The 21,072-nt window shown below is 47.5% G+C and overlaps 1 protein-coding gene across 2 annotated transcripts; it reads right to left on the reverse strand.

The window, feature by feature from the left end:
• Nucleotides 1-95: 95 nt before the first annotated feature.
• Nucleotides 96-17,362, reverse strand: BDKRB1 (bradykinin receptor B1). 2 transcript variants are annotated; one of them, XM_033107028.1, is made up of 3 exons: nt 17,153-17,362; nt 3,580-4,552; nt 96-471 (listed from the first exon to the last, which is right to left on the reverse strand). In XM_033107028.1, exons 2-3 carry the CDS (start codon nt 4,540-4,542, stop codon nt 448-450), a joined length of 987 nt encoding a protein of 328 aa, XP_032962919.1. In that variant the 5' UTR covers nt 4,543-4,552; nt 17,153-17,362; the 3' UTR covers nt 96-447. The 2 variants fall into 2 exon arrangements, with proteins under 2 accessions (XP_032962919.1, XP_032962918.1); XM_033107027.1 differs by lacking the exon at nt 96-471 and having other exon boundaries at nt 3,473-4,552; nt 17,153-17,359.
• Nucleotides 17,363-21,072: the final 3,710 nt, after the last annotated feature.

Genomic DNA, 21,072 nt, shown 5'->3' on the forward strand with positions numbered 1-21,072 from the left:
ACAACCAGGAAACTGACATTGGTATACTGTTTCAGATTTTATTCAGATTGTACCAGTTTGATACACACTCATTTTGATGATATTTCAAGCCCCTTCTAGCTCATAGGAGAAGACTTCCCATCTGCTCCTCGTCAAGCCTGTGACTCATCTCCGGTGAACAGGAAAATGCCTCTGTCCATTGCAACACACGGGAGTCTCCCCAGGCTGGGACTTGGGGGGCTTAGTGCTACCCAATGGCCATGATGGATGGGGTGATGGGTGTGGTGGGGAAGGAGGCAGGCAGTGTGGGCTCACATGACAGGCTCAAAGCTGGAAAAGTGGATTGGGGAAGCTCTGCATCTCTGCTAGGCCCTTCTCAGTGAGAAAGTGGGAGCCCACGTGGGTGCTGGAGCCGGGGTGCTGGAAGACCATCTGCTAACTCCGTCCTCCATGCCAGGTGTCAGCCCTTCAAAGTGGGGCCTGGGCCCGGACCTAGGTGTGAAATACTCCAGGTGAGCATATCAACCAGATCCATGGGAACTCAAAACATTCATTTCTCCCACAGCGCCGATCCTTTTAACCACGGCAGGAATTTCTCCCTCTGCAAATGAATAATTGAGCTTCCCAAGAGCAGGGCAACAGAACCCTTCCTGTGGCCGGTTTGCCAGTTTCTCTCCCACTGGGGGCTGCCCACTGAGCACTGGTCAATGTTACTGCATTACCTAAGTCAGATGTCTGGCATATCAGAGACTGACTTGACAGTCTGCTGTTGAACTACAGGCAGTGTTCTGATTTCCCAGCCAACACCCTCTTCCTGAATATGGGATTGTTTTCTGCAGCCCCTAGAAAGGATTTTTATAAGCCACAGTTGAATGCAGGGGCCGAGAACAAAGGAAAAGTGCATATTCAGGTCAGTACCCTCCTTTTCCAACTCCCTGCTCTTGCCACTTTGCTACAGGATTTCTTCCCCAGGGGCTTAGAAACTGCATTAGTGTTGGAGGCAAGTAAGCCAGGTTACCGGGGAGGGCCCTGTGCCAAATGGACTAGAGAACCTCTCCTGTTGCAAGGGCACTGCGGCTCAGCACCAAAGAATTGGTGCCCTGAGGGAACCCCAGTAGGAACTGCAAGAGGACCAGGCTTGTTCCTCTGCGTTGGTGCCTGCTGGGCTCTCAGTGCCAACAACAGTGCTTGGCACAAAGTAGGTGCTCAGTAAATATCAGCTGAATGAACGAGTGCAGGTCGGTGTTGCTAAAACATTCAAATGGTCAAAGGAAGTACGAAGTCTGGATTCTTATGTGGAATTTAAATATTGGGAACCAACTCAAACACGTTTGTTTAAACACCATGTGGTCCAAGTTAAACATGCACAGGCTGGACCCTGCTTGGTGACCTAATCCAGGCTGCCTGAACCACACTCTTAGTCTCCAGGAAACCTATGGGGCTGGAGCACTGCCCAAAGGGTTGTCACCCTGTGAGGGCCTATGGTCCAGCCCCTGTCAGCATCTCAGACCCCATCAACAGGCTCCAGGAACACTGGCCTCCTTTCCATCTCTCGAACGAATCTGGGTCTTTGCAGCTGTCCCATGAGGACCAGCCCTTCCCAGGCAGCAGTAGAGGAAGCTCATCCGCTGCCTCATTCCTTGGAGACTGACCTTGACCTAGTACGCCTGCTCTCTTCTCCCCGGGCCCTGCTAGGGCCCTGTCTGCCTACAGAGCCCCAGTGGACAGCCCGTTCTCCACCTTTCCACTCCTTCACTGTTTTGTCTCCAATGACCTTCTCCTTCCCTCTATTCCAACCACCCAATGCCATGGCCGCACTCGGTCTTTGTCATCTCCTGGGACGGCCCCACCTTTGGAATGTTCCATGTAGACATGCTTACTCTGTGGCTACAACCTCCTACTTTTCCTCACTCTATCACTTAGTGCTCTCATTACACCTGCCTTTTAAAACCGTATTAATGTCACTCTGCTTCCCTCGCCTCCTGTGTTCGTTTCCGTCCTTAATTCAGCTATGCCCTATAATCTGATCAGCACCCCCAACACCCTTGAACTATGGCCATCCATTGGAGAAAACCAGAGCCCTGGAGCAATCCAACACTCAGCCTTTTGGGGGCTCGCTGGGCACGGCTAGAGCAGCTCAGCTATTCACACACCAAATTCATGCCTTGTAGCTTCAGCTGGGCCCTCAAGGTCCCCTGGTCCGTGCTCTGCTTCCCTCTCTGGCCTTAACCATCCTAGAGCCTCCCAACATCTCCGTTCTCCTCAAACCTCAAATCTCTCCATGACTGCCTCGTACTTCACCTTCCTTCATCCTTCTCCCTCCTTGTCTATGAACCCACCTGCCTCTGGGTCTGGTTTGCTTCTTCTATCTGGAACACTCCTTTTCAGCTTATATGGCTCCTCCTCCAGGAAACCCTCTCTAACACCCCTTCCCTGGCACCTGGGCTGTATGCCCCTTCTCTGTGCTCTCGGAGTAACTCCTCTTACCCTGATGGTGACACTCTCCTAATTATTGTCCCTGTTGCCACGTGCTCTTGAAGGCAGACTTTCAGGCTCACCACCGGGTCCCTGGTAGCAGGAAGAGCGCTGATGCATTAAGAGTTCAATAAATATTCTTTCATGCGTAGCGCACGTTTTTCCGCCCATGTGTCTTGGTCATGCCTCCCCCAGCCCTTCCGCCCTCTCTCCGCATATTCAGATACTTGGTAAAGCTCAGCTCATAGTTTACTCCCTTCATGGTGTCCATTCTGACAGCCCTAGAAGAAACCCCTTTCCCTGTGAATGATCAAGGAATGGGGTCTGTGGCATGTTCGTGTGATTTCTCACTTTCTTTTTTTCATACAATAATTATTTAGATCTATACAAGTTCCTTGTGGATAGGATCTCTAGCTCTATCATCTCTGTATTCCGAGCAGTTAGCCGAGAAAATTTTGGATGGGCAAGTGGAAAAGCAATAAGAGATCCTTACTGGAAATGTGTATGAGTTTCCTGTGGCTGCTGGAAAAAATTACCACAGACTTGGTGACTTACAATAATACACATTTATTATCTTATGTTTCTGCAGGGCAGACATCCAAAAGCAGTCTCACTGGGTTGAAGTCAAGATGTAGCAGGGCTGGTTCCTTCTGGAGGCTCCAGATAGAATCCATTTCCGTGCCTTTCTAGCCTCTAGATGGCGCCGGAAATCCTTGGCTCGTGGCCCCTTCCTGTCATCACCCCACGCCTCTTGATTCTGTTGTCCCATTTCCTTCTCTGACTCTGACACTTCTTTTATAAGGACCTTTGTGATTATGGGGCCCAACCAGAGAATCCAGAACCAGGTCCCCCTCACAAGATCCTTGGTTTAGTTGCACCTGCAAAGTCCTCGTTACCATAGAAACATTCACAGTTTCCAAGGACTAGGTCCCAGTTACCTTGGGGGGCCATCCGTCAGCCTGCTATGATAGTGTTTGTTATGTCAGCAGTAACTGATAAGGGAGCCAAGCTTCTTGGCTCACTGCTGTTTTAATTCCGCCAGAAAATTCGGAGGATATCTTTCCTACGGGACAAGGACATTGGAGGAAGACTTGTAGGGGTACCTCGTTTATAAAGTTCCCACACCTTGGTCCTGAAAAGCTGGCCCACAAAGACATAGATGACTGGATTCAGGCAGCTGTTGGTGAAAGCAAAGAAGTTGGCCCACTGGAGGCCCAGATCTATGACGCTATCCCAGAAACAGCCTTGGATGGCCTTCACCTGGAACAGGAATTCCAGGAAGGCAAAGAAGTGGTAGGGGGCCCAGCAGACCAGGAAGGCGGCCACGAGCGTGAGAAGAAGTGCCGTGGTCTTGCCATCCGTGGGACTCCCACACCTCGTCCTCCTGACGTCCGCCTGCCGTCGCAGGGAGGCCAGGATGTGGTAGTTGAAGAAGACGATGGCAGCCAGTGGGAGGAGGAAACCCAGCATGTTTAACTCCACAATCCTTGCAACCAGCCAGGCTTTGTGGGGGAGCACCAACACACAGGCGGAGACGTTCAGGTCCGGGACGGCTTTGACAGAGCGGAGCAGGAATGTGGGGATACTCAGAAGGCCCCCGAAGACCCAGATGAGCAGGCAGGTGGCCTGGGCCAGCATCCGCCGCCGCCGCCTCCGGCTGGCCATGGGATGCACCAGCACGCTGTAGCGGTCCTGGCTGATGGCCACCACCAGGAAGATGCTGACGAATAGATTGGCCTTTATGACTCCATTGACCACGCGGCAGAGGAGGGCTCCAAAAGGCCAGTTGAACTTGTTCCAGATGTTCTCCACCCAGAAGGGCAAGCCCAAGACAAACACCAGATCAGAAGCTGCCAGGTTGGCCAGGTAGATTTCAGCCACGGTCAGACGCCGCCGCGACACGAGGAAGACGGACAGCACGAAAAGATTTCCCAGCAGGCCACAGAAGCAGATGGCAATGATGACTGTCGGTAACACTCTGTGCAGCAGGTCCCAGGCTTCCTGAGCATCGTCACAGGATGTGGCATTTGGAGGCAAGAGCTGGCTCTGGTTGGAGGACTGGAACTCCAGAAGGGCCTGGGAGGCCATCCACAGTGACCTGCAATGAACAGCATGTAACATGACATGGGAGGCCGCCAACTCCTGCCCTCCAGCCATATCCAGTTGGCCGCAGTTTGGGAAAATAGTTTCATGGGCACATAGCCGCACCCATTCATTTACATATTGTTCTCGGCTGTTTTTGTGTTGCAACACGGGAGTTGAATGGTTGCAACAGAGACTGTGGCAGGCAAAGCTGAAAATATTTACCATCTTTTCCCATGGAGGAAAAGATTGCCAACCCCAGGTATAAAGGAAAGGACCAGGACTTTGAAACCTGAGCCCAAATCCTGGCACAACCACTTGGTGTGGGCCACTTAGACCCACTGATTTTTTTCTTGGTGAAAATCAGAGCTAATTGGACGCCTCTCGTGGGACAGTGGCAAGGACTGGGGATAACATCCATGGAGTGTGTGGCATGGTTGCCTGGTACAGAGGAAGCACTCAACGGAAACTGGTGATTAGTCTTATTAACAACCGTATTATTATCATTAACAGTTTAACAAACATTTCATGAGCACCTACTTTGTGCCCGTACTTTGCCAGATGCTGGACATACAGGGAAGAGGATGGAGCAACCCTCAGCCTGAAGGTGCTCACCGTCTAGAGGGTTGCAGACGTGGAGATAGTGGTAATGACCTAAGATGGAACCAAGCAAGGGCTAGGAAGAGGCATGGCCAGTGCGGAAGCCAATCTGGGACCGGTGGGGTGGACGGGATTGTGGCATGGAGAGAGGTTTTCAGAATGAGAAGATTCTTGAGCTGGGCTTGAAAAATATGAGTAATAAGATAATAACTAACATGTATTAAATGATCTCCATATTCCAGGCACCATCCTAAGAGTTTTTAATTTAAGTGTTTTCTCATTCAATCTTCCCAGCAGCTCTGTGAGGTTGAGCCATTGTCATCTCCATTTGACCAATCAGAAAATGGAGCACAGAGATACTGATCACTTGTCCATGGTCACACAGCAGGTCGGTTGCACAGTCTGGATTCAAACCCAGGCAGTCCTACGCCAGAGCCTGTTGTTCTCTCTGTTGTATTCTGCTGCCCGTTTTGTCCCCACTTGGTAGATGAGTTCAGGCTCAGAAGTTAATGACTTATCCAAGGAGACATAGCTAGTGAGTGACAGCACCAGGCTATGGACCTCAGCCTGCCATGACCCCAAAAGCCACACTCATAGCCACACAGCTGGCCTTCCTCCCACGTGCCCACACTGTTTCAATTGAAGAGGGATATAGAGGGAAGGAAACACATCAAGTCTCCCAGCCCTCTGGAATCCCACGGAGACGTGAGATACACATCCTGTACTTGTGGATTTGTGGTTACTGGCTGGCAAAACTGGCCACAACCAACTCAGGGACCCATATGCTCCCATACTCTCAGTGAGCCACTGCCTACACTGTGGGATTTCTGGGGCTCCACACCTGAAAATCCTCCCTCCACCTGGAGGAGTTAATAAATGCAAAGTGCTTAAAACAGCTCCTGGCTCTTCATAAGCGCTTGCTAAATGTTCACTATTATGATCATTGTTCTTATGACTTAGTGATGCTTGAGATTCCTTCAACTGGGAAAGCCTCATAGCATCCAACACAAGATCCTGTGTGAGAGAGAACTCATCTTTGGCTGTGTCACCTTGGTCGAGTCACTTTGTCTCCGAACCTGACTTTCCTCGTCTGAGGAGGACCTGATGACCTCCTAGCTGTGACACTCTGTCTATAATTCACAAACTGTGCCATTCCCTCTGGGGTATAATTCACCAGTTCCTCCATTCATTTATCTACTGAACAAACATTTACTGAGCACCTACTCTGTGCCAAGCACTGTACTAGGTATTTGGGACACAGGAGTGAATGAAATAAGCAAAGATTCCTCTGCGTAGGGTGCTTCTAGCCTCGTGAGAGGTGAGAGTCAATAACAATAAATGTACTGAACACGTGTGAGCAGGGGAGATGGTGAGATGTGATCAGGTTTTAGATATATTTTGAAGGTAGTATCACCATGATTTTCAATTGGACATAGGTTGTTTTTTTTTTTAACTTTTATTCCCTATGTTTTATTTTACATTTCCGTGACTATTTTGTAACTGCCAATTTTTACTTCTTAATGCTTTCACGTTTTCCACCATCACCCAACTCTTCTCCCATCCATCATCCCAAAAAAATCTAGTGCCCATCTGACACCATACATAGTTATTACAATATTATTCCTTATGCTATACCCTACGTCCCCATGGCCACTGTGTCACAACCAATTTGTACTGCTTAATCCCTTCCCCTTTTTCACCCTTCCCAACCCTCCTCCCATCTGGCAATCATCAAAATGTTCTCTGTTATCTATTAGTTTGTTTCTGTTTTGTTTGTTTATTTTGTTCTTTAGATTCCACATATAAGAGAAATCACTTGCATCTGTCCTTCACTATCTGATATGCTCCACCCAGCACAACACCCTTCAGGTCTATCCATGCTGCTGCAGATGGCAAGATTTCATTCCTATGCATGGCCACACAATACGCCACTGTATATATGCACCACCTCCTCTTTATCCATTCTTCCATCGACGGACACCCAGGCTGTTTCCACATCTTGTCCATTGTAAACAGTGCTGCAATGAACATATGGATGCACACGTCCCCTCAAAGAAGCGTTTTGGGTTTCTTTGGATAATTACTCGCAAGGGAATTCTTTGTCACTTGTTAGAGTTTTTGCTTTTTAAAAAAATTTTATTGGGGAATATTGGGGAACAGTGTGCTTCTCCAGGGCCCATCAGCTCCAAGTCATTGTCCTTCAATCTCGTTGTGGAGGGCGCAGCTCAGCTCCAAGTCCAGTTGCAGTTTTCAATCTTTAGTTGCAGGGGGCCCAGCCCACCATCCCATGGGGGAATTGAACCGACAACCTTGTTGTTAAGAGCTCAGGCTCTAACCAACTGAGCCATCCGGCTGCCCCTCCGGCAGCTCAGAGGCAGCTCATTGTCTTCAATCTAGTTGTGGAGGGTACAGCTCACAATGTGGGAATTGAACCATGTTGTTCAGAGCTCGCGCTCTAACCAACTGAGCCATCCAGCCGACCTAGTCTTTGTTTTAAAGTCTATTTTGTCTGGTGTAAGTATTGCTATGTCGGGCTTCTTTTTCCATTTCCATTTTCATGAATTATCTTTTTCCATCTCTCTACTTTCAGTCTGTGTGAGTCTTTTGATCTGAAGGGAGTCTCTCGTAAGCAGCATATGTATGGGTCTTATTTTCTTCTCTATTCAGCCCCCCTATCTTTTGATTGGAGCATCTAATCCATTTACATTCAAAGTAATTGTTGATAGATATGTACTTATTGCCATCTATTATTCATATTTTAATTAATTAATTAATTAGGTCTTAAAGAAGTTCTTCTAAGATTCCTTGTAATACTGGTTTGGTGGTGAGGAACTCCTTTAGGTTTTTCTGGTCTGTCCTTCCATTCTAAATGATAACTTTGCTGAGTAGAGTAATCTTGGTTGTAGGTCCTTGCTTTTCATCACTTTGAATATTTCCTGCCAGTCCCTTCTGTCCTGCAAAGTTTCTTTTGAGAAATCAGCTGACAGTCTTGCAGCAGCTCCCTTGTAGGTAATTAACTTCTTTTCTCTTGCTGGTTTTAAGAGGCTCTCTTTGTCTTTAACCTTTGCCATTTTAATTATAATGTGTCTTGGTGTGGGCCTCTTTGGGTTCATCTTGTTTGGGACTCTCTGCGATTCCTGGGCTTGTATGTCTGTTTCCTTTGCCAGGTTAGGGAAGTTTTCAGTCATTGTTTCTTCAAATAGGTTCGCGATCCCTTGCTCCCTCTCTTCTCCTTCTGACACGCCTATGATGTGAATGTTGGTACATTCGATAGTGTCCCAGAGGCCCCTTAAACTCTCCTCATTTTTTTGGATTCTTTTTTCTTTTTGCTGTTCTGATTGGGTGTGTTCTGCTACCTTATTTTCTAAATCTCTGATTCTATCCCCTGCTTCATCTAATCTACTGTTGAATACTGTAATGCATTCTTCATTTCTGTTACTGTATTCTTTATTTCCAACTGGTTCTTTTTTATGTTTTCTATCTCAATTTTTATGTTTCCTACCTCTTTGTTGAAATTCTTCCTGAGATCATTGAGCATCCTTATAACCAGCGTTTGGAACTCTGCATCTGGTAGATTTCTTGTCTCCATTTTGTTTACTTCTTTTTCTGGAGCTTTGTTCTGTTCTTTTATTTGGGACATGTTTCTTTGTCTCCCCATTTTGCTGCCTCCCTGTGTTAGTTTCTATGTATTAGGTAGGGCTGCTATGTCTCTGGATCTTAGTAGAGTGGCCTTATGTAGTAGGTATCCTGTGGAACCAGTGGTGCAGTCTCCCTGGTCACCAGAGCTGGGTGCTCCAGGTGTGTCCCTTGTGTGGATTGTGTGTGCCCTCCTCTTGTAGTTGAGACTTGATTGCTATTTGCATGTCAATGGGAGGGACTGATCCTCAGGCTGATTGGTTGTGAGGACTGGCTGTGACTACAGTGGAGGAGCTTTTGTGCAGAGGCTGACCCTACAGAGCAGGGTTCACTTAGTTGGGGTCTGGTGCCTGCCCACTCTCCCCTTTGGGTGTGTCGTCCTAGGAGGTGGCCGAGTGATGCTCCAGCCCAGCCTGAAGCTGGCTACTGGGCCAGCAAGCCGTAGGGCCTCCTGCAAGTGGACCCACTGTAGGCCAAGTTCAGCTACAGTCTGTGTCCTGCCTGGGGCCACCTGGCATGAGCCACAAAGAAATCCATAGATGGCTGCCACCTGCACTGTGCTTGGAGGTGCCTTGAGAGGCCAAGCCACAAACCAAGGCCAGCTGTCACTAGTGCCAGGCTTAAGGATGCTCAGCCAGAGGTATGGGACATGCTGAAGCCAGATGCTGCTTGTTTGGGTTTTGTGAACCTTTGAGAGATTTTAGGAAAGTCCATAGCATGAGCCAAGGCAGGCCATTTTAATGGAAAAGCCACTGGAAGCAGCTTGGGTATACCCGAAAGTTGGGTGGGGCGTGGTCTCAGAATCATCAGGGCATGGTGAATGAATGGCGTTAGCCATGTCACTGGAAGCTGAGATATAGCCGCCACCTGGCATCTGCATGCCAGAGTGCGAGGGCTCAACCAAGAAACAATGGCTCCACCAGCTCCTCCATCTGGGAGAAAGCTGCCCCTGCAGCACTTACTTACCCTGAAGCCAGACAATTCAGTTCCACGCTGTATGTCCCTGGCGCCATTCGAGCTGCGGCCCCAGTGCTGAGCTCAGAGCAAGTAAGCAAGTAAGTCCTCACACAGTCTCTTTAAGAGGAGCACCTGTGACTGCAGCCGCCCTCCATCCCACTCAACCACAATCTGCACTGTTTTCACAGCCAGAAGTTATGGGGACTTCTCTCCTTGGCACTAAAACCCTGGGCTGGGAAGGGGCTGGGACTCTCCGCTCCTCGTGGGAGGGGCTGGTGGGGTAGGGGGAGAACCTTGGCAGCCAAGGTATCTGTAGTGCAGGGGATCCTGCCGACTTCGCCATGTGTCGTGCGGGGTGTCAGGCGGGGTCTCAGTTCCGCACATAAGAACGCAGGACATGGTGAGGCCAAAAAGGAACACCCACGGAGCCATAGGTAGGGGAGTCACACCACTATACTCTCGCTGGCGGCTGGGTTGGAGAAACAGGAACCAGGAGCAACACAATTCTCAACCCTCACTTCACCGCTTGCAGGCTCAGCCACCATCTTCTTGCTAGCCCCCATTTGCTGCTAGCGTAGCCACGGCAGTTATATTAGTGGCCAATGGCTCACTGGTTATAGCTGACGGCCAACTAGCCACAGCTGATGGCCATTTTATCACAGTCGATGGCCATTTCCTACCTGAGCCAGCACCTTTCTATGTGAGGCCAAGTGCCTGGAAACTGCTTTTTGGGGCTCTGTCCCCACAGTATCCCTCCCGATTTTTAATGGTCACATGCGTCTCTGCCCCTCCTACCAGTCTCAAGCTGGCTTCTTTTGTATCTCCGTAGTTGTAGAGCTTTGGTTCAGCTAGACTTCAGGCTAGACTTCTCAATAATGGTTGTTCTGTGGTTTAGTGGCAATTGATGTGGTGCGATCAGACATAGGTTTTGAGGAAGATGGAGTTGGATGATGGCAAGATTTTTGGCCTGAGCACTTGGAAATATGAAGTTGCCATCAACTGAAATAGATATAACAGAGTGAGGATAGAGCAGGTTTTTTTGGGTGAAGATGAGGAGTTCACTTTTGGACATGTTAAGGTTGAGATGTCTGCTGGACATCAAGTGGGGCTGTCCAGTGGACGATTGGATGTATAAGGCTGGTACTCCGAGACCAGGTCTGAGATAATGGTACATAATCAGGAGTTGTAATCACATACATTATGTTTAAAGGCACAAGGATGGGTGAAACCAGCAAAGGAGAATACAGGAAAAGAAGAGGATAAGCCGCTGGGCTGCCAGTGGACAGGTCAGTGGGAATCGTGGAACATTACGGGCGAGGCAGCATGTAGCATTCTGACCCAGAGTATGTGAAGCAGTTGGAATCGTCTGGTTTTGTCATTTATTGCAGGGCATGAATCCACAACTTCTTATTTTGTTATTACCAATACTTTTAAATTTTGCAGTAAGCCTCTACCAGTAGCAATGGGCTAAAAATATGAATGTTCAATGAAAACTTACATCCTGAACTCCTGTTTCTTAAAGAAGTTGATGATGAACGCGTAACTTGCACAAAATGTTTGTTGATGTTTGCATCACTATGGAGGCTATAGCGATTTCACTGACCACGAGAAAACCTAAGACACAAAACTGCTACTTCAGAAGCTAATCATTTTAACAGATCGTGCCCCAAGACATTGATTTCACCCACCGAGTGTCAGAAGATGCTCTTATAGATCGCTATATGAAGCCTGACTTCTCACTTAGACCAAGTGACTAGTTTTTAATTCAGCTCATTTTTAGTTGCAACTCATCTTGTGCACATACGACAATGGAAGTGCTGGCGGAGTATGTGTCAGCTCCATCAGAACTGCACAGACAGGGACGGGTAACCGTTTGACATCAGGATGTTCAGATTCTTCCAACAGGAGAACCAGTCACTTCCAATCAGGAGTCAATTCTTTCATCCAACCCATGGAATCAAAGCAAAGCCTTCAGAAGTGAACAATGGACTTTTTGGGAGTGCTGTACTAAATTCAGTTTAAATTGTTCACGTTGGAAATAAAGTTGCTGTATTTTGTGATGACAACACACATTTTTGGTGGGCAGGGTGTCATACTAGTAATAACAATGTTCTTACTAAAATGAGAGACTACTAACAGAAATATACTTCAAACAGGGCACCGTGCACACAATTTGTAATTGCACATAAAGAAGTTTCAATATTCTGTCAATTCAAATGAAGATTGTAGTTGACAAGATTTACAAAATTTTAAAACGTAGTTACTGAACTACAAGCTCTCTGTGATGAAGTTGATGAAGAATTTGAAAAATAAAACCCAACTTTATTTAGCATGTTTTCTTTCTCAGCTATCTAACATCAGTCAATTTGGGGAGACATTGAGTCTAAGTGTCCTAAAATGTTATTAAACTGTTTGTTAAAACAGATCTCTAAATTGTTGGATTTTGTTCCAAATAATTAAATTTTTTTAGTAAAAGAACAAGGAAGGAAATGATCAAATTGAATGATGAGAGCTCAAATGGCACACAAGATTTAATTTTAAAATTATCTAATGACATTCTCTAATTAGATTTGGAATCTCTCAATTTGTAGGAAGAATTTTTTCAATCGGATAAATTCATATTCTATACAGAAAAGAGATAGAATTGAGAAAGTCTATGGTTTGCAGCATATAAACTTGACAACGCATTTAAAAATTAAACATAACTACAACTTATTTGAAGAGTTTAATCTGTTAAGAATATTTGTTGAAGAAAAAAACTCTGAACTGAGGCATAAAGGAAGCACCTGTGAAAATACTTGGGTGGAAATATTTACATAGTTCCATATGCAAAGAACTGGACTTTCAAATAGCCTCTGCTTGTCAGGATTTGCTCAGAGCTTAACCAGAGGGAACAGTTTCTTAATTAAATATATTCTGGTCCAAGAGAAGAGTCAATTGAAGGTGTTAACTTAAATTTATTAACCATAAAATCTGAAGGAAAAGATTTCAACCATTACATAGAACAATTAAAAATAGTAAGACCACATTGAAAGAGAAATACATTCTTTAGGAAAATGTCAGTGACATATCAGAGTCAGGTACAAGCCTAAGAAACTGTGTAGCACGTGGATATGTACTAAGAACAATTATTTTGCTTATGTTATTTTTCAATGTTCAGTTAATTAACATAAAGAAAAGGTTTTAGTTTCCTTTCATGTATGTGAGTGTATACATATTTTTAAAGACAAATCGTTTTTTGAAAATAAAATTTTTCACAAGAACTACTTTATAACTTTGGCAAAAATATATAAAAGGAGCCACTTTAAAATTGGGCCAGGGCAGGGGCCGGCCTGGTGGCTCAGGCAGTTAGAGCTCCATGCTCCTAATTCCGAAGGCTGCCGGTTCGATTCCCACATGGGCCAGTGGGCTCTCAACCTCAAGGCTGCCAGTTCGATTCCTCGAGTCCTGCAAGGGATGGTGGGCTTCGCCCCCTGCAACTAAGACTGAACACGGCTGCCGCTGAGCTCCCGGATGGCTCAGTTGGTTGGAGCGCGTCCTCTCAACTACAAGGTTGCCAGTTCAACTCCCGCAAGGGATAGTGGGCTGTACCCCGCCCCCCTGCAACTAACAACGGCAACTGGACCTGGAGCTGAGCTGCGCCAGACACAACTAAGACTGAAAGGACAACAACTTGAAGCTGAACGGCACCCTCCACAACTAAGATTGAAAGGACAACAACTTGACTTGGAAAAAAGTCCTGGAAGTACACACTGTTCCCCAATAAAGTCCTGTTCCTCTTCCCCAATAAAATCTTAAAAAAAAAAAAAAAATTGGGCCAGGGCAGACATCCCAGAGGAACTGCCTTGCACGTCTTACACCTCAAACCTTTTGAATATTAAAACAGGGCAAAATTACCTTTGGACTGGGCCTGATGCAAGCTTACGCCCCAAAGAGCTGTCTGCCAAGATAACAAGGAAGCAGTAGACTGATGGCTGCTGGACTGAAACTTAAAGACATTCTCTAGAATAAACATCATTATGTTATGTTCTCTGCACCAGTAGAAATGCCTTCCTTGTATTGACGTATTGTCCCCTTTCCCTTTCTCATAAATACCCATTGTCTTTGTCTCCAAATCCGAACATTATTTGGACTTTTACCTGAATCATTCCCGAAGAGCTAGTCTTTGATCTCACATAAATGCTTTCACTTTGAGAAACCTTTCTTTTTTAATTTTTAGGTTAACAACTCCATCAGTGTAATATAATCAGCATATTGTTTTAAGTTGCCCAGTTTGTGGTCATTTGTTATGACAGCCACAGGGAACCAACACACCCAGCACAGCCGATTTCCCAGATGCCTGGTGGACACCCCAGCAGCCCCCTCGTACTGCACACATGTGTGGGAGCTGCTTCCTGAGACTGGCCTTGGGACCCAAGCCGTTCCTTCCTGTGCCCTTCTCTGCACATGCTGGGGAAGTTCTATGTGCCAAGGAAAATTCATGTGACACCTTCATCTCAGACCCAATCTTCTCCTACCCTGAGGCTGCAGAATGAGACCCTGGTGCCCGGATCTGACCCTTCAGAAGTGGCCACACCTGTCATCTGCTGAGGGTCCGACCGGGACTGTGCTGGCCTTTAGGGAACTTGATCCTGACAACATGCCTGGGAAGAAGGGTGCCCATTGTACAGAAGAGCAAACTGAGGTGAGAAAGAGTGAACTGACTTGCTCAAGTTCATGTGGCAATATGAGCTAGTCCATCTGTACACAGCTCTTCTTCCTCACCCGCCTCAGAGTCCAGGCCCCTTTCACACAGCACAGTGTCTATAAAGAGAATGGGCCTGGAGTCGGAACCTAGTCTTGGGCCCTGGAGTCACCAAACTGTGTGACTGTGGGCAGATCAAGTAACTTCTCTGAGCCTCAGTTTCCTCATCTGTAAAGTGGGAATAATGGTGTTTATTGCAAAGAGGCTTGTGAGGCTTGAGTGAGATCATGCCTGTAAAATCCCTTGTAGGTTGTAGGGCATCAAATCCAAGGCTTTCATGATGACAAGCAGCAACATCACCCCCATAATAACACAACTGTGGTAACCGTAATGATGATAACGTGCCCTCGTCCCTCTGAGTGGACACAACCTCTCCTCCACGTGGACTACCCTGGTGTTGTAACATGAATTTGGAAAGTGCCATGAGTCCCCCTTTCTGCCCCTCCTGAGCTTTGGAACAGTTCAGGGATAACCTGGGACCCAGCACACTGGGAAACTAAGGCACTGAGTTTCAGAAGACTGGGTGTCAAGAGGGCCTGGTGCTTGGCCGTGGGATTCTCATTTGTCTCCAGCCTTGGAGCTTGAATCACCAGGAATCTAAGAAGGAACTGGGAGGGTGAGGGAGGGGATTTATTACGGAGGCTGAGAGAGCCCACAACGTGGCCTCCTTTGCTTCTCCCCATTTCCTTCTGCAAGTTTCCTTGAACATACAGGGGGTGAGGATGTGTGTCCCCTGTGAAGCGTGGGTGTCTGGGTAGGAAGAAATGGCCCATGGGGGGCAATGGAGGGAGCCTGGCAGTGTGTCCTCCTAAGAGGCCACAAGGGCAGTGAGAGGCACCACGAGACCAAACAATGGGCCATGGGTCTGCAGTGTGAGGCTGAAGGATCAGCAGAATAACGGCCCCCAAAGATATCTAGTCCCTGGGACCTGTAAATATGTTATCTTACATGCAAAGGGACTTTGCAGATGTAATCAGGTTAAGGATCTTGAGATGGAGAGAAGATACTGGATTATGGCGGTGAGCTTAATGTAATTAGAAGTGAAGGTGATTTCATTTGTAAGTGAAAGAGGAAGGCGGGAGGGTCAGATTCAGAGATTAGAAGATGCTGCACTGAGGGTCAGATTCAGAGATTAGAAGATGCTGCACTGAGGGTCAGATTCAGAGATTAGAAGATGCTGCACTGAGGGTCAGATTCAGAGATTAGAAGATGCTGCACTGGTGGCTTTGGAGGAAGGGGCCACAAGCCAAGGAACACAGGCAGCCTCTAGAAGCTCAAAAAAGCAAGGAACGGAGTCTCCCCTAAAACCTCCAGAGGGAGCACAGCCCTGCCAACACCTTGACTTTCACCCAGTGTGATTGATTTTGAACTTCTGACCTCCAGCACTATAAGATAATAAATCTGTGTTGTTTTAAGCCATTGCGTTTGTGCTGATTTGTTACAGCAGCAACTGGAAACCTATACAAGGGCAAAGCTTTACTGTGCCCAGGAAATCAGGGACTGCCCGCTATGCCACTGGCAGAGACCTCCGACTTCAGCTGGAATCTGATCAGTTCAGCAGACACTGCCCTCCATCCCATAGGACCCACTGGGTCTGTGGCCACGGCAGCCACAGCCTGTGTCTGCTCAAGCTGGGCTTATGTGTGAAGTCCTTACCACTCCTGCCTGTATTTATATCACGTTGGCCAGAGAAGAGAACTCTTCCTTCACCAGTTCTGAGCTTTAGCTCTGATATTTGCCTGGCACAAAGTAGGTGTTCAATAAACAGCAGCGATTGCTATTATTAGTGATATTTGATCCTATTTGAAAAACTCAGAGGTGACATTGGGCAAGTCTACGAGAGATGACAATCCTGTAGTTTCTGTGTGATATTTTCTAAGTTCTGCACATTTTTAACAGAGGCATGTGGTACTCGGAAGACAGTGTGACTTTCTTCAACAAATTAGCCTTCTTCAAATTAATTCCAATGTCAACAGTGAGGTGATGGCACAGGCATTTGAAATACAGACACAGATATTAACAAACGTCCCCTCAGTCATATAATAACATGTGTGGCTATTTTTAAGCCACAAATAAACCAACCAGTTACTGGCCTTGTGAAATCTTGTAAACGATCCTGGGGAGAACAATTTGATTTTTTTTTTTTTTTGGTTAAGATTTTTATTCTTTCCCACCTCTTGATCATATTATTCACTACTCAGAAAAATACACGGATGATATTTTGGCATATTTCTTTCTTTCTTTTTTAATTTATTGGGGAGACAATTGTTAGTAAAATTACATAGATTTCAGGCAATTTGATTTTTATAAATCAGAATTTGTAGACTGTAACTGGTCAGAGTCCACGCACAGCTCTGATGGCTGTGTTCGGCCTTTAGGTGCTTCATATGACCAGGATATAAAGAGCTGCTGGAACCTCCACAAGCTCTTTCAAACAGTCTCCCTCCTCCTCCTCTTACGGAAAAGCAACTAAAACCCAAAGTAGGCACAAATACAAGTCTCTTAAATTGATTTAGAATTATCTTATGAAAAATACACTTACAGAAAGTGGAAAATTTTGCCAATATTTAGTTGTAAAAGGAAGATTTTTTTTCGTTTGTTTGTTTTAAAAGAGACATGGATCTCTTCTTATTTGTTACTCTTGTAAGAAGGAAAAAAAAAAGATGGTCATTTACTTACTCAGAAAGAAAATGAACGCGCTCACAACTTCAGCTGCGTTTTCTGATGGCGAGAGCTGCCCTCGGAGGTGTTTTCTGTTCTGGAAAGTGCTGTGGAAACGTGGGGGCCTTAACTTACATAACCTCTGCTCCAGTGATGTCATCAGAGGGACTGCCGAAAAAGTGAGTCTTTCAGATGGAGGAAGCAAGCTGTGGTTTTGAAAGGAAAACTGCTTTGCACTTTGGACCTGGCAAGAAATTTTTCAGCCGCCGTTTCTCTCCTTCCCTTGGTGACATCTAGGGAGGTACAGGGAATGCAGTCAATAATATTGTAATAACTATGTAGGGTATCAGATGGGTCGTAGACGAACCAGGGGGATCATTTCGTAAGGTATATTTTTTTTTTTTAAATTACAAAAAGGCAAAAAAACCCACACAGCACATTTTGGCACCGAGTCCTCATGAGCTTCATGCATCCGTGGTGGACACTGACGGACGACTTTGCCCATTGGCCACGGGTCCTGAATGCTTGGCGTTCTGCAGCAGCTTTCATGGGAGCCGAACACCCCTTTTGAATTTCGGTCATGAAGGATACGTCGCCAAGAATCCATCGGTGTGGACCCCATTAAGCAAACAGTGAGCCAGGGGAAATTTGACTCATGCAATGACTAGAGTTGAGTAAGATCAGAGGCCCTTCCCCTAATCCTCCCTGGCATCCCGCAGGCCATTTGTCATCTAAGTCTGCATATGTCAAGCTGAGCTACTCAAGGCCTCGTGTCCAAAGAAATTGCTGGCTTTCTTTGAGAGTCCGGCCTTAAAATCTTTTATCTGAACCCTGCTTTCCTTCAGGCTTTGCTCCAAAAGATTACGACGTTGCCGCCTCTCTCCCTAAATGCAAGAGAACGCAACTACCCCTGGGCTTCTGGAAAGGACGCCCCAAATCTCAGGCCTTCAGCCCTCCCCACACCTGAGCCCCACCTCTTGGATGCTCCATTTGCACCTGTTGGTGTCGCCAACATGTCTGCCGCAGAGAATGTCCCCTTTGTCCTCAGAATCTGGCCTTCTTACCATGTCACCGAACACTTCAGTGGCACATTTTACATTTTCTAGCAGTTTCCTCCTGTCGCTGCACATCTTAAAATTGTGGAAGCAGGGGGAAAAAATAACGCTTGAAGGATCAGTAGCAGATGTGTGATTTAGGGAGGAAGCTGGAATTTATCTTGGGGGGAAGGTCCCTTCTAGTCAGGAGAGACCTGGGACTGTTTTAGTCTCGCGATGTGAGGTGAGGGCCTGCCATCATTTTGAGGTGGATTTTAACCAGAGAAAGTTTCCAAATTCCGGTTAGCACTGTAAATCCCGGTCTTGACAGCCATACCCCTCTCCGCCCCTACCCCCCTCTTTGCAGAAAGCGGTTGGCTCCTCTCCCTTCATATGAGTTTACACTGGACTGTTTCTGAGAAGTACTGCTCTTAGGCGATGTCTTTCCGCTTTCTGCCTGAGCACGTGTTCCCTCACAGGCGATCAGGAGACCAGCTGTGCCGGGAGGTGGGGTGCACAGGGCCAAGTGGGCTTTGCCTCATGGAGGACGGACAGCGAGGCAGGGCCATATGGCTGGGACTGTCAGTGTGCCACATGCCACTAGTGATGGCTGAGTAAGCCGCACTTTGGGAAATGACTCCGTGGCAGCCTTGCCAAGGCCGTGGGGGGCCCCCACCCCGTGGGTGGAATGGAAAATAATGTAGATGATTAAGAAAATGGATGTTCCCACTGGCGCTTGGTCCAAGGGTGGCAAGGGACTCCCTGTGCCTCTGGGACTGAGGGGCCAGTGGGAGCCTGCATTCTGGGGGCTGAGGGCAGAGTGAGGGAACCCCAAGTCTGTGAAGGATCAACAGGCTCGTCCACCAGCATGTGAGCAGCGCCAGGGCGGACACTGAGCCTTCCCCTGGGGAGGAGGAAGATGGGAGGAGGCTTAGAGTGAGAACTGAGAGGTCCGCTGTGAGCTGCACTTGATGACAGTCCCCTGGGCACTGGGGCACTTGGGGGAAAGCATGTAAGGAAAACACAACAGCACAGACCACAGAACATAAAGCACCAAGAGGCGGTCAGTGGCGGGCACAGGGCTGCCGTCGAGAAATAGAGGCCAGCCTGGCCAGCTGAGGGGGACAGGCCTAACTTACCGGGGATTGTCCTTGATGATGATGCAAGGGGACTCTGGACAGCCTGATTTCCCCAGGTACAGGTGGGCTCGAACTATGCTCAATGCACAGTCAGGGGAAAGTCAGCTGGACTTTGAGGAACATGGGAACACAGAGGTCACACTTCCCACTGTGACTGCAGGATCACTTGCTACTTCTCCAGTTGCTAAATGGTGGAGTCACTTTGTCACTTCTCCTTTCTAGTCACATCCAGCAGTATATGTCATTTAGCACATCCTACAAGTAACATCTGGATGCTAGCCATCTTCTGGGTGCCTTCTAGTTCCTATAACACGTGGTGTCTGTTGTTGGCAGCTTTCGGCTGGGGGTCCGGTCAGGGCACTTTTCCCTTGTCCAACGCTTCCTTCCTGTCTTAGGTTCCAGACACTCCCGCAACACATAAGTCTACAACAGAGCCCTCCAAACCTAGCTCTTTGCGCTCTGATTCTTTTCCTGCAGTCTGCCCTCATGCTAAATGAACATTCCAGAAGCACTTGGATGTTGTCACTTCACAGGACAACAGCCCAACCCCTTAGAATTCACAGACTTGTCCACGGGCCTGTTGTGACAACAGAGCCACTCTCCACCCTGGGTCTTCCGCTCGCTCCACTGCGAGGGGTGGCTCATGGGCTCCTAATGCATCCAGACTCTCCTTGCTAGGAGTGTTTGCTAGAACTGACCTCCCTGCTCTTCTCCCCCTGCTTAATGCCTACCCATCATGCAAGGCCTGCTGTCACCCTCTGCCCCTCCACGAACACAGGTCTGAGTGTTCATCCTTCGATTCTGCAAATGTGTACAGAGCACCTGTGTGGTGCTAGGTGAGTGCTGGGTGCCCCGGCGTGAGGGGAAGGCTCAGTGTCCGCCCTGGTGCTGCTCACATGCTGGTGGACGAGGCAGGTGAGCGAGCAAACATGTGCAGCCAAGTGTACAAACGCCACCGTAGAGAGTATGCAGCATGCCCCACCAAGGGGGCAGAAATAGATAGGAAGAGAGTAAGGTGTCAGGATGTGAGGAGGATAAAAATAAAATCCTAAGTGTATGTTTAACAAAGCACAAACACCAGTGAATCTGCAGGGTGACAGTTGCCAACCTGAGTGTGTCCTGGGCATACAGGCAGCTGCAGAAGCTTCCCTTGCCGGAGTTGATGGCCATTTAAACTAAGAGAAGGGCTCTGGTCACTGGCCACTCAGCAGAAAAAGCTCCCCTGCGCCACCGACCAGGAGATTGAAAACTCCATGTAAAATTCTCCTTCCCCACGTCGGCCTTGCTGTGGGAGAGGAATACTTTCTCACCTGGGCAGTGGAGCTCACCAGACCCTCCTCTTAGGGGAGTTATGGGAGCCCCATGAGCTAACAGAGCTCGGGGTGTGTGTAGGTGTGCCCCCAAAGGCCCTGGGTTTGGTGCAGGAGAGAATTAAACAGTTTCAGGCGGAAGTGAGGCATTCTCTGAGAGCATTGGTACAGATGGAGGGAGACAGCCCGCCTATGAGATACTCAGGAAGAGAGCTGGTGGACCCAGGCCATCCTAGGAACACTCTGACCCTCAGTGTCCTCTTCTGGGATTGTGCCCGGCCCACTTTGAGAGTTGTTGTAAAGATCAAATACATGCATGGCAGACATATAATCTGGCAGAAAGGGTCCATGTGGAAAACCTCTTACATCATTTTTCAGTCAGCCTAGATGCCTAATAAGTCTATGTGTACAGCAAAAAAAATTGGGACATGGGAAAAATTAGAAACCAGGAATTC

This window comes from Rhinolophus ferrumequinum, chromosome 6 (assembly GCF_004115265.2).
Source record: "Rhinolophus ferrumequinum isolate MPI-CBG mRhiFer1 chromosome 6, mRhiFer1_v1.p, whole genome shotgun sequence".
NCBI lineage: Eukaryota > Metazoa > Chordata > Mammalia > Chiroptera > Rhinolophidae > Rhinolophus > Rhinolophus ferrumequinum.

Bases quoted from the DNA above. Each gene is read 5' to 3' on its own strand.
- BDKRB1 (XM_033107027.1), bottom strand. From the start codon at position 4,542: ATGGCCTCCCAGGCCCTTCTGGAGTTCCAGTCCTCCAACCAGAGCCAG.